The sequence below is a fragment of the Echinops telfairi genome, unplaced genomic scaffold (assembly GCF_000313985.2).
Source record: "Echinops telfairi isolate 266 unplaced genomic scaffold, ASM31398v2 ScPeMD7_16;HRSCAF=60, whole genome shotgun sequence".
Classification (NCBI taxonomy): Eukaryota; Metazoa; Chordata; class Mammalia; order Afrosoricida; family Tenrecidae; genus Echinops; species Echinops telfairi.
In genome coordinates this window covers 4,156,649-4,173,194 of record NW_022103913.1, presented here as the reverse complement: position 1 = coordinate 4,173,194, position 16,546 = coordinate 4,156,649, and the positions used below count along the sequence as shown (strand labels likewise).

The 16,546-nt window shown below is 37.5% G+C and overlaps 1 protein-coding gene across 5 annotated transcripts in view; it reads right to left on the bottom strand.

Moving 5' to 3' along the window:
• XRN1 (5'-3' exoribonuclease 1) overlaps nucleotides 1-16,546 on the bottom strand; it is a 160,164-nt gene that overhangs the window by 13,268 nt on the left and 130,350 nt on the right. For all 5 annotated transcript variants that reach the window (XM_045287476.1, XM_045287478.1, XM_045287479.1 and 2 more), the window contains exons 33-37: nucleotides 13,467-13,575; nucleotides 7,670-7,731; nucleotides 3,064-3,174; nucleotides 2,796-2,918; nucleotides 2,249-2,408 (exon numbers count right to left, since the gene is read on the bottom strand). In XM_045287476.1, the coding sequence (XP_045143411.1) occupies nucleotides 2,249-2,408; nucleotides 2,796-2,918; nucleotides 3,064-3,174; nucleotides 7,670-7,731; nucleotides 13,467-13,575 (565 nt within the window). The remainder of the gene's footprint in view (nucleotides 1-2,248; nucleotides 2,409-2,795; nucleotides 2,919-3,063; nucleotides 3,175-7,669; nucleotides 7,732-13,466; nucleotides 13,576-16,546) is intronic.

The window sequence follows — 16,546 nt, the reverse complement described above, 5'->3', positions numbered from 1 at the left end:
GTATGAGCCCCTAATAAAATGATTTTTTTAAAATGGGCACTAGAAACAAAACAAAACCAAGAAAATGTGCCAGACATAGTGTTCCTAACTATGTTGTTTGTTCTTGTTCTGTGCTGTTGAGTTAGTTCAGTGACTCTACGTGCAAAAGAACAAAGCATTGCTTAGCCCTGTGCTATCCTTACAACTGTTGTTACATTTGAGCTCACTGGTGCAGGAACCGTCGATCCATCCCTAGGAATTGTTCCCTCTTGATAATATGACCAAAGTATGTGAAAGTCTCATCATCCTTGCGTCTAAGGAGCAGTTTGACGGTATTTCTTCTAAGATAGACTTATTTGTTCTGGCAGCCCATACCTTCAATATTCTTTGCCAACATCACAATATGAATGCATCAATTCTTATTCAGTCTTCCTTATTCATAGTTCAGCTTTCTCGTGCATATGAGGTGATTGAAATGTCATGGCTTGGGTCAGGAGCACCTTAGTTCTCAAAGGGACATCTTTGCTGTTTAACAATTTAAATAAGTCTTTTGAAGCAGATTTTCTAAAAATCTGTTGCAAAGGAATTGCTGTATACATGTAATCTATTGATCAAAACAGCCATTTCCAATATTATTATTTTTCACTTAATAAAATAAATTTCAAACCCAAATGATGGCTGAGCATGATAGTGGGAATAGAGGAAAGTAAAAGGAAATAAGAGGAAAGAATTAGGAGGCAAAGGGCATTTACAGAGGTCTAAATACAGGCATGTACATATGTAAATATATATATAATGATAGGGAAATAGATCTATGTACATATATACATAGGTTTAGTATTAAGGTAGCAGATGGACATTGGGCCTCCACTCAAGTAGTCTTTCAATGCAAGGACACCTTTTCTATTAAACTGGCATGCCATGATGCTCACCTTCCCAACACGATCGCTGAAGAAAAATGGGTGTATAAGCAAATGTGGTGAACAAAGCTGATGATTCCCGACTATCAAAAGATAGAGTCTGGGGTCTTAAAGGCTTGAAGTAAACAAGCAGCCATCTAGCTCAGAAGCAACAAAGCCCACATGTAAGAAGCACACCAGCCTGTGTGATCACGAGGTGTCGAAGGGATCAGGTATCAGGCATCAAAGAACAAAAAATCCTAATCATTGTGAATGAAGGGGAGTGCGGAGTGGGGAACCAAAGCCCATCTGTAGGTAACTGGACATCCCCTTACAGAAGGGTTGTGGGGAAGAGAGAAGTCAGTCAGGGTGCAGTGTAGTTCTTAAATGCTTCTTTCCTCGCCACGACTATCATGATCCCCATTCTATCTTCAAAATCTGGCTAGACCAGAGCATGTACATGGGTGCAGACAGGAACTGGAAACACAGGGAATTCAGGAGAGATGATCCCCTCAGGACCAGTGGTGAGAGTGGCAATACCGGGAGGGTGGAGGGAAGGAGGGGTAGAAAGGGGGACCTGATTACAAGGATCTACATACAACCGCCTCCCTGGTGGATGGATAGCAGAAAAGTGGGTGAGGGGAGATGTCGGATAGTGTAAGACATGACAAAATAATAATAATTTATAAATTATCAAGGGTTCATGAGGGAGGGGAAAAATGAGGAGTTGACGAATGATGAGGGCAATAAATGAACAAATGTGTGTGACACAATGGATGTATGTATGGATTGTGATCAGAGTTGTACGAGCCCCCAATAAAATGATTTTTAAAAATTTCAAAAAAGTTAAATTATTTATATAGCTATTTTCAAATTGCTGCAGGGAGATGAGTTGGGGCTTGGGGGTCCAGATTTAGATACCAGGCTTTGTATATAAAAAATGAGCAACTGCAACAATAAAATTTAAGATGATATTTATGGATTATGGTTCTTTTGGTTCTATTAGATTATTTTATAATTGCTTTAAGTATGATAACATTCTTTCAAAAGTAAAAGGAGCTTTGTTTTTTAAAATGGGGAAAAAAACCAAAACCCCAAGTCTTTGATTCTGAGTCATCGAGATTCCATAGGACAGGGTAGAACTATCTCTGTGGGTTTTTGAGGGTGTAAATATTTGCAGGAGCAAAAAGGTTTGTCTTTTTCCCATGGAATGGTTTTGAACCACCGACCTTTTGGTTAACAGCCACCTTATAACACCCTACTCTACCAACTCTCCTTAATTTTAAAAAAACTCATGACAAAAAGAATCAAATGAAATGAATTTTTTGAAAATCATATTGGTTATCAATAACAGTACTTAGTTGACTTACCTAGCTTCCTATTTTGCTTAGGCTGTGAGGAAGATCCATATTCATCTCTTCTATGAGAAGAAGCAGTGACTTCATTACCAAACTGTTTCACTTCATTGCTATGGTCCGCAGAATCAGAGCCATCAATTTTGAGAATTTCTTTAAGCATCCGTGTTCCCTTCTTTTGTGAACATTATTGGGATGGAGAAGAAAAGTTAGACAGCTTATTTTTCCTATGTTGAAGAAATTCATTGTTAAAAATTAAGATGCTAACTATATTTAAATAGAGAAGGAAATCAACAGTCAGACATTAAATGTACAAATAATCACTTTTTGTTAGCTTGACCCAATCACCTAGTAGCACTGTTTGAGAAGTAGGAGAGCTATGGTATATAAAAAAACAAAAAAGGCTAACATTCCCAGAAAGCCCGTTTCTTCATAAGTTGATAACAGAGATGCAGTACAGAAGCCCAGGTGAGAGAAAGGGCGCTACCAGTTGCACAGGGTAGATGTAACTAACCCACAGTTCCCCAGCTGCCACCTACAAAAGCCCCTGCGTGATACGAACCAGAGCAAATGACTGCGGTGACAAGTGTTCCTCACTTGGAGGCTCTTTGGGGGAAGACGGCTGCACTTCAGTTTCTCTGGAGATACTCAAGGATGCTAAAAAGTTCTCAATTCCAGGCTTAGGCTGCAAGAATAAAGATATTGTGCATGAAGAGGAAAATCTAACAACGGACGTGTGCAAGATAACGTACAAAAGTGTTTTTCAGTTTCACCCCTGTTCTTCCAAGGGTGATGGCTTGGGAAGGAGAAGGGAACGCACGGTCTGTTACCTTAGCCAGGGGATGTGAGGGAGCAGTCACAACCTGCTGAGTTTCTGAGACTTCCGGACTTTCATTTCTCTTCAGTAGTTTAATATTGCATTTGGCAGGTCCTCCAAAAGTCTATAAAAAAGTTAAGAATAAGCTTTTAATTTGGGGGGTGGGGGTGGGGGTAAACAACATTTATGACTATTACTCAGTAGTGGTCTAAATAAATTTCTGCAATATTTTTCAAGTACTATTTTCCATTTTACAGGGAAAGAGACAGGAAAGAAAAGACTAAAGTGGATGTCAGAAGAGAGTCTTAAACTTGCTCTTGAATGCAGAGTATGGTAAACTGAGGGACTGGATGAGAATGAAATGCAGCTAAATCCTCTAAGCTTGTAATTATGAGTCTGGAAAGCCAACTCCGGTGGGGGATGACCCTCACAGTTATGATATAAATAAATCTTAAGACACAGTCTCATGACTGAACACATGAATTGTCATAAAGGAGGTACCATAAAAGATATCTCATACCTATGTCTATTTCCTGTGCCCGGAGGTTACCTGTAGATAAGAGCAATCAGGTTCTATAGTCCAACCCACTGTAAACTGTAACATAACCCTCTTCTGATTCTCTTACTGAGAATGATCAGAGATTACTCCCCTGGTGCGGGCTCAGGGGCATTTCAGATAAACTAGCACTAGGTCAAGATGCTGATTCACCCCACTGCTTGTTTATCATGGTACCTGCTTATGATATTACCCACTGACTATGTAACATGTTCGCTGTATGACATGTATGCCTTTTAAAAGCACATTTCCTCTCTTGGTCCTGACACTGGGAGAAGGAGCCCCTGTGCTCTGCTCTCTACCTTCATTATTTCCACAATTTCAAAGTTGCTTCTGAGGACCCATTGAGTGCTGGGGACCTCATACCCCAACAGTAGAGTAACTATAGTGAATGGAAGAAATGATGAGGCAAAAGAGCTGAGTAGAAACTTACAGAGGGTGGCTCTAGAAGACAATAAAAACTCTGATAATGAAATGTGCAAATACCCGTGGTTAGAAAACCAAAAGGGAGCCTGTACATTTGTATGGGGGGAAAATTACACCTTTATTTTCATTAAGCTCTAAATTATATTTAGCATTTTCTTCAATCATGAACTTAGGTAATAAACCATGGTAATAAGTGTAGCAATGATTCTGGTTGTGCTTCATCATAATCAGTTTTCTTGCAAATCCCAGGTATTTTATTCTGAGGAAGGTCCTCAGGGTTCACCAAACTGCCAAGGAAGCCCATGGCACAAACAGTTCCTTTCTACAAGGAAAGCTAATTATAACATATAAGTTTCTGAAGGTCTTAACAGTCAGATAATTCAACCCTTCTTCGCTGGTATCAACAATTAATGTGCTCCATTTACCAGGGGACAACTGCAGAACAGACCATCAATTGCTTATATATGTACAAGTTCAAGTTGAATCTGAAGAAAACTAAAACAAGTCCACAAGAACCAAAACAGGTAGTTGATTACAAACCACCTGAATTCAGAGACCATCTCAAGGACAGATTTGATACATCGAACACTAGTGATCAAAGAACAGATGAGTTGTGGTATGATGTAAATCAGTGGTTCTCAATCTTTCTAAGGCTGGGACCTTTAATACAGGTCCTCATGTTGTGGTGACCCCCAGCCAACAAATTATTTTCGTTGCTACTTCATAACTGTAATTTTGCTACTTTTATGAATTGTAATATAAATATCTGATATGCAGGATGTATTTTCATTGTTACAAATTGAACATAATTAAGGCATAGTGATTACTCACAAAAACAATGTATAATTATATTTGCGAAATATTTATTTCTAATTACAAATAAATGAAATTTTGTCTTGAAGCATGGTGTCGCATGGGTAACAGTCTTCATGCCAGGTACTCGTATGTAGGCGTATCTGCATGTGGGTGGACCCGCCTGGAGATATGTGTTTTCTGATGGTTTTAGGCAACCCCTGTGAAAGGGTTGTTGGACCCCCCAAAGGGGTCACAACCCACAGATTGAGAACCACCGATGTAAATGAAAGCAAAAGGTCATTAAAAAGATAGGAAAGAAAGAAAAGACAAAAGTGGATGTCCGAAGAAATGCTGAAACTTGTTCTTAAATCTACATTCAAGTAACAAGAGGAAACAGATGAAATGATGAGGTCAAAGAGCAGAATAGAAAATTTCAAAGGGCAGCTTGAGAAGACAGTGTAAAGTATTATAATGAAATGCACAGAGACCTAGAGTTAGAAAAGCAAAAGAGAAAACTATGGGCAGCATTTCTCAAGCTGAAAGAACTGAAGAAAAAATTCAAAGCAAAGAAGATAAAGGACTACATCCTTCAATATGCATTATACCACAAATTAAAGCAGCAAAAATTCTTACAAGATTTATAAGCAACATCATGATAAAGAGAAAAGATTGAAGCAGTCAAGGATTTAATTTTATCTGGATCCACATTTAACACCCATGAAAGTAGCAGTCAAAAAATCAATGACATATTGCATTGGGCAAATCTGCTGCAAAAAACCCTCTTTAAGGTGTTAAAAAGTAAAAATATCACTCTGAGAATTAAGTATGCTTGGCCCAAGTCATGATATTTTCAAATGCTTGGACAATGAATAAGGAAAACTGCAGAAAACGCGACGCCTTTGGGTTACAGAGTTGGCAAACAACACTGAACACTCGACGGGCTGACTGCCAGAAGAACACAGAAACTGTTCTGGAGAAGTCCAACCGGAATGCTTCTTAGAAGCAAGGATGGCAAGACTTTGTCTCCTGCACTTTAGAAATGTTTTCAAAAGCGACTAGTCTCTGGAGAAAAGATACCATGCTTGGTATAGGAAAGGAAGATCCTCACAGAGATAGTGATAATGCAGGGACGAAACAATGTGCTCAAATGTGGTAGATTGTGAGGATGGTGCAGGACCACACACCTATTTTGTTCTGTTGCATATAAGGTCTCTATGATTGGAACGGACCCGATAGCACATGACTCAAGACAACAATTAGTATAAGAGATCTAATTGTTAAGTCTTCGTATTAGATAACAATAAGTGCACGGAAAAATATATACACTATATGTGCACTGGTTATTTGTTATTTGTGGAGCCTATATTCAATGAGGCAGAAATGATCTTGGCTTCCATCATAATAATCTAACTGCCCAGAATTAATAATTAACCCATTAAGTTTGCTTTGTTATTTTATATAATTTCAAGGTGTAAACTAACACCTGAGAGAAAGATGGGGCTTTATGCTCCTGTAAAAAATTACAGTTTTAGAAACTCACAGGGGCATTTCTATACTATCCTATTGGGTTGCTGAGTCAGCTTTGACTCGATGGCAGTGAGTGGGGTTTTTTGGTTTATAGTAACATATATTTCCACATATCTATCTCCAGGCACACACATATGTACATATAGATTTAAAGGAGACGTAGTGGCTCATCAGTTAAGCTCTCAGCTGCTAACCAAAAGGATGGTGCTTTGCAGGGAAAAATCTGGTGGTGGAACTATATGTGACCTCCTCCCTGGGGGACAGACAACCGAAAAGTGGGTGAAGGGAGACGTCGGACAGGACACGATATGACAAAATACCAATTTATAAACCATCAAGGGCTCATGAGGGAGGGGGGAGCGGGGAGGGAGGGGAAAAATGAGGACCTAATGTCGGGGGTTTAAGTGGAGAGAAAATGTTTTGAGAATGATGTACAAATGCGCTTTACACAATTGATGTGTGTATGGATTGCGATAACAGTTGTATGAGCCCCTAATAAAATGTTTAATTAAAAAAAAAAAAAGATGATGGCCAAGAAAATCCCATGGGACAGTTCTACTCTGTCCCATGGGGTCACTATCAGATCTGATTACATGGCACCCCACAACAGACACAGGTATACATGGAGGCAATTTTATCTTCATTTTAATGATGAAGTAATTGAGGCTGTAAGATATGAAATGATTATCTCAAAGCCAATCAGTAACTAAGTGGCAGAAAGGCAATTGGAGCCACATGTTTCTAGTTCCAAATCCTGAATTCTTGCTGTATAATTTCCCATCAAGTGGCTCTTACTCAAACATCTTACAAATTTGGTTAAAGGAGTTGCATAGTGCCACAGAAAAATTATATTTAAAAAATCAGCTACTAGAAATTTGATGTTAAAAAGTACCTCAAATGTACATAAACTTAGCAGATGTTATACACAGACACACACACACACAAACTTTACAATAAAAAAAGGTAAGTTTGCTCTCCGCCAGACTGCTATTGTGCACTCATCCTGGACATCAGCTGTGTGTCGCCATCAAGCTGGCCAGAGTCACCAAAGTGCGGGGCAGGACCAGCTCCCAGGGACAGTGCACGCAGGTGCAGCTGGAGTTCACGGATGACACGACACGAACCACTCCATCATCCAAAGTGTGGAAGGCTCCATGCACCAGAGTGACGTGCCCACTTTACTGGAGGCCAAGCGAGAAGCCCAGAGGCCACAATGAAGCTGCTATCAGTTCTCAGATGTCTGGTTGGCCACTTGAGCTGTGACTGTTCAATAAAACGTTTATATTGTTAAAAAAAAAAAAGAAGGAAAGCTTACCTGCTTATTTGACAGTTTTTGTGTTTGACATTCATTTTTAGGATTCTTACATTCTTCTTTAACTAGAGTCAAGATAATAGAAATTTTGGTAAATTAATGAGCTTAGTGTACACCAATTAAGTTTATCAAATACTTTCCATAGCAAAGCACTGAGTTAAAGATTCAGAAAATTCCCAAAGGACTCAGTCTCTAAACATGAGGAATAACATAGGTGAGATGGAGAAGAGATATCTACAGATAACAATAAGAGAAAGGAAAAGTAGTATCTGAATTGGGCCTTGCAGGATGGGTGACTTTTAAAAGGCTGAATAGGAGACTAAGTATTTTACACAAAAGGAATAATGGGGGCAAAGACATGGAAGTGGAAAGCATGGCAAGATGTCTATGGGCATCTCAGAACCCCAGTTTAGTTTTAGGATATGGAGCATACTGGGGGCTAATGGCACTAGGGAGGCAGGTTGGAACCAGATATTGAACACTGGACTTAAACTGGTTGGCAATGACCTAACAACCAGCAACATGTTTTAAGCAAGTTATAAGAGCTGTGGCTTTAGAAAGATTAAATTAAGGTCCTGTTCTACATAAGATTTTAAAAAGACAGTGAAAAGAAATTGGAGAATGGTAGAAAAAATGGAGAGGATGATTTTTGAAAGAGCTGGAGACATAATCCATTTTATTTAACAAATTATAGGATATAAGGAATAAGGGCATACAGCAGTGGTTTTCAACCTTCCTAATGCCTCGACCCTTTAATACAGTTCCTCATGTTGTGGTGCCCCAACCATCAAATCATTTTCGTTGCTACTTCAAAACTGTAATTTTGCTATTGTTATGAACTGGGCGCAACCCCTGTGAAAGGATCGTTGAACTCCAAAGGAGTCGTGACCCACAGGTTGAGAACCACTGGCATAAGGGAATAAGTGAAGATTAGAAACATGGTTTGTAATCATTGTACAATATTCTATGATGGTAATTGTACTGGATTAAAATGGGTACTCACAACTCATGTTACTACTTTTTATCATTGGACTGTATCTACATAATCTAAAAAAGGTTGTGAGTGGGGTGAGGGGGGAGAAAGAAAGCCCAAAGGAGGCAAGAGGGCAGGGGCAGTTGGGGCAGGGGTAGTGACAGGTAAATGCAGAAGGAGTGGAGGAAATGGGAGGCCTGAAGTCAGGGTTTAAAAGGAAAACAAAGAGGTAAAGAGGGCACCAACAGTGAAAAGAAAGGGTAAGGAGAAGGAAAAATAGGACAGGAAGTGAAGGGAGGAACATAAAAAAGTAATATTTAAACAATGTTTTAAGAAGGAAAAGTAAAAGTGAATTGATTTGCATTAACTTTAATCTTTGTTGTCAGACCCCACACAAGATAACCAATTGACATTCCACAAAAGGGCTTAAATCACTTATATAAATATATGTAAACAAATAATTTGGAGAAAATTCACAGTTTATTATGAAAGATCAAATCTTCAACTATATTTATTGGCTTTATAGAAACACAAATCTGTATTTAACTTAAAATGCAGAAGAAAAAATATACAGTGTCATAATAATTAGTCTATGCATTTATCAAATAGAACCATATTTTAATATATTTTTCAAAAACATTCAAAATTATTTTTATAATACATGTAATATTTGATACATTAAAAATGCTGTGACCACCACTACAATAACCTGTTGCTTTCAAGCCGATTCCAATTCCTAGCAACACTCAGCAGAGTAGAATGCCCCAGTAGGGTTCCCAAGGCTGTGAATCGGTATGGAAGCAGACTGCCACCTCGTAACTACTGCCCCACCAGTGCACACGTATAAAAGTAGAGGAAAATAAAATAGTCTCAGCTCCTGTGCTTGAATCAGTTTCCTTGCTGGGCAACTCTTCAGATGGCTTTGTACAAGAAATACATCTCTGTGTTATTCATGTCTCTGGTTCAAATGTTATCTTTTGAGAGGCCTTGTTGGACACCTTATTTAGAATAGCATTTTGACTGTAAGCTACTTAAAGCACTATCATTAGTTCAGAACATGGCATTTATGGTTTACTTGCTAATATGAATTTCCATCTTAGAATGTGAATACCAGGAGAGGAGAAAGTTCGTCCATCTGATTCACTCATTTCATCCAGAACTCAGAACAAAACTGGCATATAATAGCACGATAAATTGCAGTTGAGTACATAAATAAAAAGCAATTGTTTCATATTTTGAATGTATAGATACATTTCTGCAATTTGGGAATATTTTGATCAAGAGAAGAATAAGTAGTTGCTGGATCTCATCTTTTTTTTTTTTAATCTTTTTATTGGGGGCTCTTACAGCTCTTATCACAATCCATACATATATCCATTGTGTCAAGCACATTTGTACATATGTTGCCATCATCATTTTTAAAACATTTTCTTTCTACTTGAGTTCTTGGTATCAGCTCATTTTTTCCTCTCCCTTTCCCATCTTCACAAGTCCTTGATAATTTATAAATTATTATTTTTTTCATTTCTTACATCGACTACTGTCTCCCTTCACCTACTTTTCTGTTGTCTGACCCATGGGAGGGGGTTATATGTAGATCATTGTGAGAAAGGGATGCCCCTTCCTCCCCCCACCTTCCCTTACCCTCCCAGTATCACTACTCTCATTATTGGTCCTGAGGGGTTTATTTGTCCTGGATTGTACATGCTCTGGTCTAGCCAGATTTGTAAGGCAGAATTGGGGTCATGACAGTGGGGGCGGGGGGGTGGGGGGGGGAGAAAGAGGAAACATTAAAGAACTAGAGGAAAGTTGTGTGTTTCACTGGTGCTATACTGCACCCTGACTGGCTTGTCTCTTCCTTGTGACCCTTCTGAAAGGGGATGAGAAATAAAATGTATCCCAAGAAGCTGCTTGTCAGAGGCCACCAACCAAAATAACGGCCTAAGGAATGTGATAAACCTTAAAGCTAATTAAACAAGCTTTCTTTGTTCCTTTCATAGATCAAAATACACATCTTTGGAAATGGAATGTGTAGTTATGAATGTTGATTTTTACATAAAATGTCTAAACCCTGCTCTGTAACCTCTCTGCAGTAATACATGTGATGTTCAGGTGGGATATACTCAAGATCATACTTTGTCATTTTTGGACTTTTTAATTTTTTCAGCTTCCACTTGAACTTGCGTGTGAACAATTGATACATTTTTTCCCCAGTCACTCCTGGGTTTTATTTTGGTTGATGAGATTGAGTATCTCAACTGTCTCTTTCCACAGATAAAATAATTTCATCTCTGTATAATCCATCTGGTAAGGTATAACAGACATCTATATTGTAGAGCAGGGGCGCTCAATAGGTCGATCTCGATCTACTTACTAGTCGATCGCAAATGTAGAGTGGGTAGATTGCATGACATTAAAAAATAGACGTAAGTCTATCATCAATCCCGTCAGTTAAATGATATACAGCGCAGCCAATCAGATGCAATCTTAGGGGTCAAAAGTATGCACAAACAACTGCGCTAAGTGCAGCAAAACTGACAAGCTAAGTTATCGCCAATTTTTAGACCTTGATTTTTTTTTCTTAAATGTAAGAAAGGGTATTAAAATAAGTGGGGGAGCTGGACCAAGTAAGAAGACAAAAACATACCACTTTCACACGGATTTGGAGATTTTGATACTACAAGCCGATATTCAGCTGAACAGTTCAGGAACTTAACTCATAGTTGGAAAGTGCCCAAACATGAGAAAATGTGTTACCCCCTTGACTGCATTATTTGGCTCTACTTATTTATGTGAGTCAGCTTTTTCCCATATAAAGACCATTAAGTCCAAGTACCATTCCACCATGACTTATGATCATTTGCAAGTGTGCTTGAGCCTGGCTGTCAGCAGCTACTGTCCAGACTATTCATCCCTGGCTGATTCCATTCAGTGCAAGTCATCAGAGTAAACCCAGGTAATGACAAAAAATGCACAGTGTTAATTGTGTTGTGTTGTGCAATATGGATTCATGCAGTTATGCAAGGCACATAAGCATACATTGTACATATAAAGAATTCTCAATGCATTTATGAATAAATGTATTAAATAAATTAATTAAAATTAATATCTGTTTCGCATTTTTGTAGTTGGTAGACCATTTTGACTTGGTCATTTTATAAGTAGCCCGCATGCTGAACAAGTGTGAGCACTGCTGTTGTATGGTATGCTATGTATAGTAGTTGTTTATGTTGTTGGAAAAAGGCATTTGCAGTTATTAAGTCTTTGGTCTTGCAAAACTCTATCATGTGATCCCCAGTGTCATTTCTATGACCAAGGCAGTATTTTCCAACTACCAATCCTTCCTCTGTTCTGGCAGCACATCCAAGTACAGCAAGCCAAAAAATAAAATAAAATAAATTATATTTCATCAAAATGAAAATATTTTGTTTCTAGGGTTCTGTACAGAAAGTCAAAAGGCAGCACATGGAATAGGAGAAAGCTTTTGCAAATCATATATTTAACAAAGATTTACCATCTAGAAATATAAAAAACTTTTGTAACTTAAGACAAAAAAGATGAATTTTCAAATAGAGTAACTAACTGAATAGTTAGTTTTCCAGTTATACTAGTAGCTAAGAAAAACAAGCAGAGATGTTAAAGGTTTAGTTGTTAATGACATATAAATAAAAACAAGAATGAGAATTTACTTTACTTCGACTTAGATATTTCCTAAGATATTAGGGGGAAAAAGGAAAATAACAACTGATGATATGGAAATATTGGAGCCCAAATATATTGATGCTGTGAGTGTAAGTCATACAGTCCCTTTGAAACACAGTTTGCAGGGCCAACAAGGAAAGTAGAGACACCACCAGGAAGATTGGGGGAGGGGGAGGGGAGAAACGGGGAATGGATCACAGGGATCAATCTAGAACTCCTTCCCAGGGGTAAGAATAAGGGGAACATGGGTGAGGGGTGATGGAGGACAATGTAAGATACGGAAAATATAATCTGTAACTTGTCAAGGGTGAGGGAGGGAGGGAGGATGGGAGAGGGAAGGGGAAGAAATGGGGAGCTGATATCAGGGGCTCAAGTGGGAAGTGAATGCTTTGAAAATGATGGTGGTGGCATATGTGCAAATGTGCTTGACACACTGGATGAATGCATGGATTGTGATAAGAGATGTAAGAGCCCCCAATAAGAGTATTTAAAATAAAGAAAAAGAAAAACAGTTTGGCGGGGTGCAAAAAGTTATAAATAGAGGTGTCCTGTGACCCAGCATTCTACTCCTCAGTATATACCTAAGAAGACTGCAAGCATATGTTAAACTAAAACTTCATGCAAGAGCATTCAAAGCACTATTTGTAACAGGCCTAAAGTACATTCAACCCAAATGTCATAAACAAAATAAATATAATTCAGCCATAATAAAAGAATGATACATGCTATTGGTCAGATAAACCTTGAAAACATTATGCCAAGTGAAAGGAGGCAGTCACACAAGCCCTTATATTATATGACTACATGTATATGAAATGCCCAGAATATACAAATCCATTATGACAGAAAGAAGATAAGTGGTCGACAGTAGTCAGGGCTAGAAGAAAAATGGAGAGTGACCATAAGGAATAGCAGGTATCATTTGTGTTTAATGATATTCTAGAATTAGATAGTGGTAGTGGTTTCAGAATTTCATGAAAGTCCAAAAAATTCTACAGAATTGTCTATTTAAAATATGTAATTTTATGGTATATGAATTATGTCACAGCAAAGTTATTAATTCTAAAAAGCCAACAAAACCAAGCATTTAGCACTGCAAACATACTTTTCTAATTGAAAACTTACATTTTTTATGGGGATCATATTTTCTTTGCTGATCTTTAATACTGTTGTCATTGATGCCAGATTTATGATGTTGAGTTACTTGACTTATTGCTTGAGGTAGAGTTGTACCCTGAAAGTTTTAATGGTTAAAAATTAACAAAATCTTGATATAAAATACTTTTCTCCAAATTTTAATTAAAAATTATTTGCTATTTTATAAATAAGTTTATTAGAAAAAAGTTAAGCAATGAATGCAGGAAAGTATCTTCCCTCAAAATCATTGTTGAAACAAAAATCACTGTTGAGTCAATTCTGACTCATAGCGACCCTATTATACAGGGTAGAATCTCCCTTGCAGGTGGCTGAGCCTGTAATGCTTTGTGGGAGTAGAAAATCTCCTCTTTAACACTTGAAGCAACTGGTTGTTTCTAGCTGACATTGTAGCTAACACCCGATCATGTAACCCACACCTCATCATCAGGGCTTCACACTGAAGAATACAGCAATTTTAAAAACACCCCTCAAATCCAACCACTCAGAACCATCATTAACAAAAGTGCCATTACTCCAGACATTTCTGTATGTATTAATATAGATAGTAAGAAACACAGAAAGCCATTTTATACAAATGTTATTTTCAACAGAAAGTATTACATTTAATTTCACTTTAAGTTTAGAAATGCAGAAGCTAAAGTAAAATGGGAGGACAAATAAACTTTACACAAATTTTTTTCATAACAAAAATTCTTTGTATATTAACTTCAAAATAATGCCATCTTTGAGATGGAGGGTGGAAAAAAAGGTGGGTGTGATAGAATAATTATGACTGCAAATATGTAAAGTCTAGTATGAGTATTTGTGGATTAAAGTAACCTCTTTCACTATATTTACATCTTTCCATTAAAAAGCTATTAAAATTCATCACTGCTGATTCTACTATGAAAGTTAAGAATATTATTAGTTCATTTAAATGCACTTCTCTTTCCCCAACTTGTTTTCTTTTTAAATCATTTTATTAGGGGCTCATACAACTCTCATCACAATTCTTACATACATCAATTGTGTAAAGCACATTTGCACATTCATTGCCCTCATCATTCTCAAAACATTTCCTCTCCACTTAAGCCCCCGGCATTAGGTCCTCATTTCCTCCCCCAACTCGAGTTTTATTAAATATTCATATTATCAAAGTTTTCAGATGATGGAAGACATATTACCAGAAGGCTAGACTGATGATAAAGAAACCATCGAGCTGGTGCCAGCATGGATAGAATTACAGTTCATATAAATATAAAGATCTTATCAGATTCCTATTTATTTATTATTAGTTAGGGAGAGGAAGCTTGATGGCAAAAAGAAACCAGACAATTAAAATGTCAAAATGTCAAAAAGAAACAACAATGGAGGCTAGAGATATTTAATATAAGCTGATAATTTCACAATTTTACTTTGGGCTGAGCCAATTAATTTTCTTCTGGAAACAGACAAATGAACACTGGGTATAAAAGTACATCATGGTCAAAAAAAAAAAAAAAAGTACATCATGGTCTAGCTGCTTTGAAACAGTCGTGATAGGCATGAGTATGAAGTGATGTGAAAGGCATCAAAGATTTATGTCAGCCTAGCACAATGGCTGGTGGGTCTTTGGACTACAGCAGCACAGTACAGGGGTTTTAGATATTAAGGAAGGGAATTAGACGGTCAGGATCAAAGGATGGGTACAAACAACTATTCTGTGAGCATCTATTCTGTGCCAGACAATGTGAGATGTACTTTGCACACATTATCTTAATATCATCATAATAATGTGATAATCCTAAAAATTCAGTGACGTATCTTGATTTCATTTCATAGATGAGTAAGCTTAGGGTCCAAGTGGTATGTTGGTCAGACAGCTAAGCACTGGGAAATATGACATTTGAGCTCAGATTTGTCTAATTTCAAAATTCATGTTCATGACGCCACTTCAGAGAAAGTGTGCTATAAATTTAATTAGCAAACAAACATTTTAGTGCTGAGTAGTGTTTTGGGTTGCTTTTAACATGGTTCTATTTGATATCTATATGAAGCCATTTGTGTTAGTCATATTGTCATATTTTATCAATATAGGCTAGATATTTTTATTATAGTGAGTTCTTCAGAATTTTCTCATCAAATAAAAACCAGATTGCTTATTAACATTTAGGTGTATATTTGGTGGCTCATACTTCTTGGAACATGAAGGAAATAAAACATGAGTATGAATAGTTATTTGTACCAGATGATGTATGCAGATGATTCTGAGAAACATATTAAGTTCTTTCTTCAAGAAGAAGTCTAACATGACTAGTCACCTAGACTATGACACATCAGTTAGACGAGAGGATAGTTACAGTATGTGTTAGTCCAGGTGTACTAGAGAAAAAAATTCAGGGACACTCATGTGTAGAAGAAAGAGCTTTATATACAATAGCAATTGAACATTGAGAAAACATCCCAGTCCAGTCCAGATCAAGTCCATAAGGCTAATATTAGCCCATATGTCCAATACTCATCTATAAATTCCTCTTCAGACTCAAGAAATACATGCAATGATGCTGAATGCAGGATGATCACAGGCCAGTGGGTGAAAAGTCTTGTGGATCCAATGGCAGTGGAAACATCCCAGCGCTGGCAGGGTCTCCACGTGGCTCCTTCTGCTCCAGGGCTCTAGCATAGCTCCATGAGTCTTGTTCGCAGAACTATCTCACAGGGAGTGTGTGTGTGTGTGTAATCCCACCTCCAGCGAGCTATTTATCTCCTTAGCGCCTCCAAATGAGATCATCAAGCTCTACACCTTCACTCTTAAGTCTCAAATTGACAACAGATTATGTAACTACCACAGAGTGAAAGGAACAAAAGCTCACTCATGTCCAGAAATTAAAATCATCTGTTTACAGAAAAGGGAAAGTAAATAGTATCTTCTGACTGGAAGAAACTATTTTAACACACTGTTGGGTTTACTTTGTGTGAATTAGGCAAGGTTAGATTATAGAAGGTCTTAGGTATTAATGTGAGGAGTTAAGGTTGGATTCTAGTAGTACTAAACAGGGAGTTCAATATATTCTTTTTTTTTTTTTTAA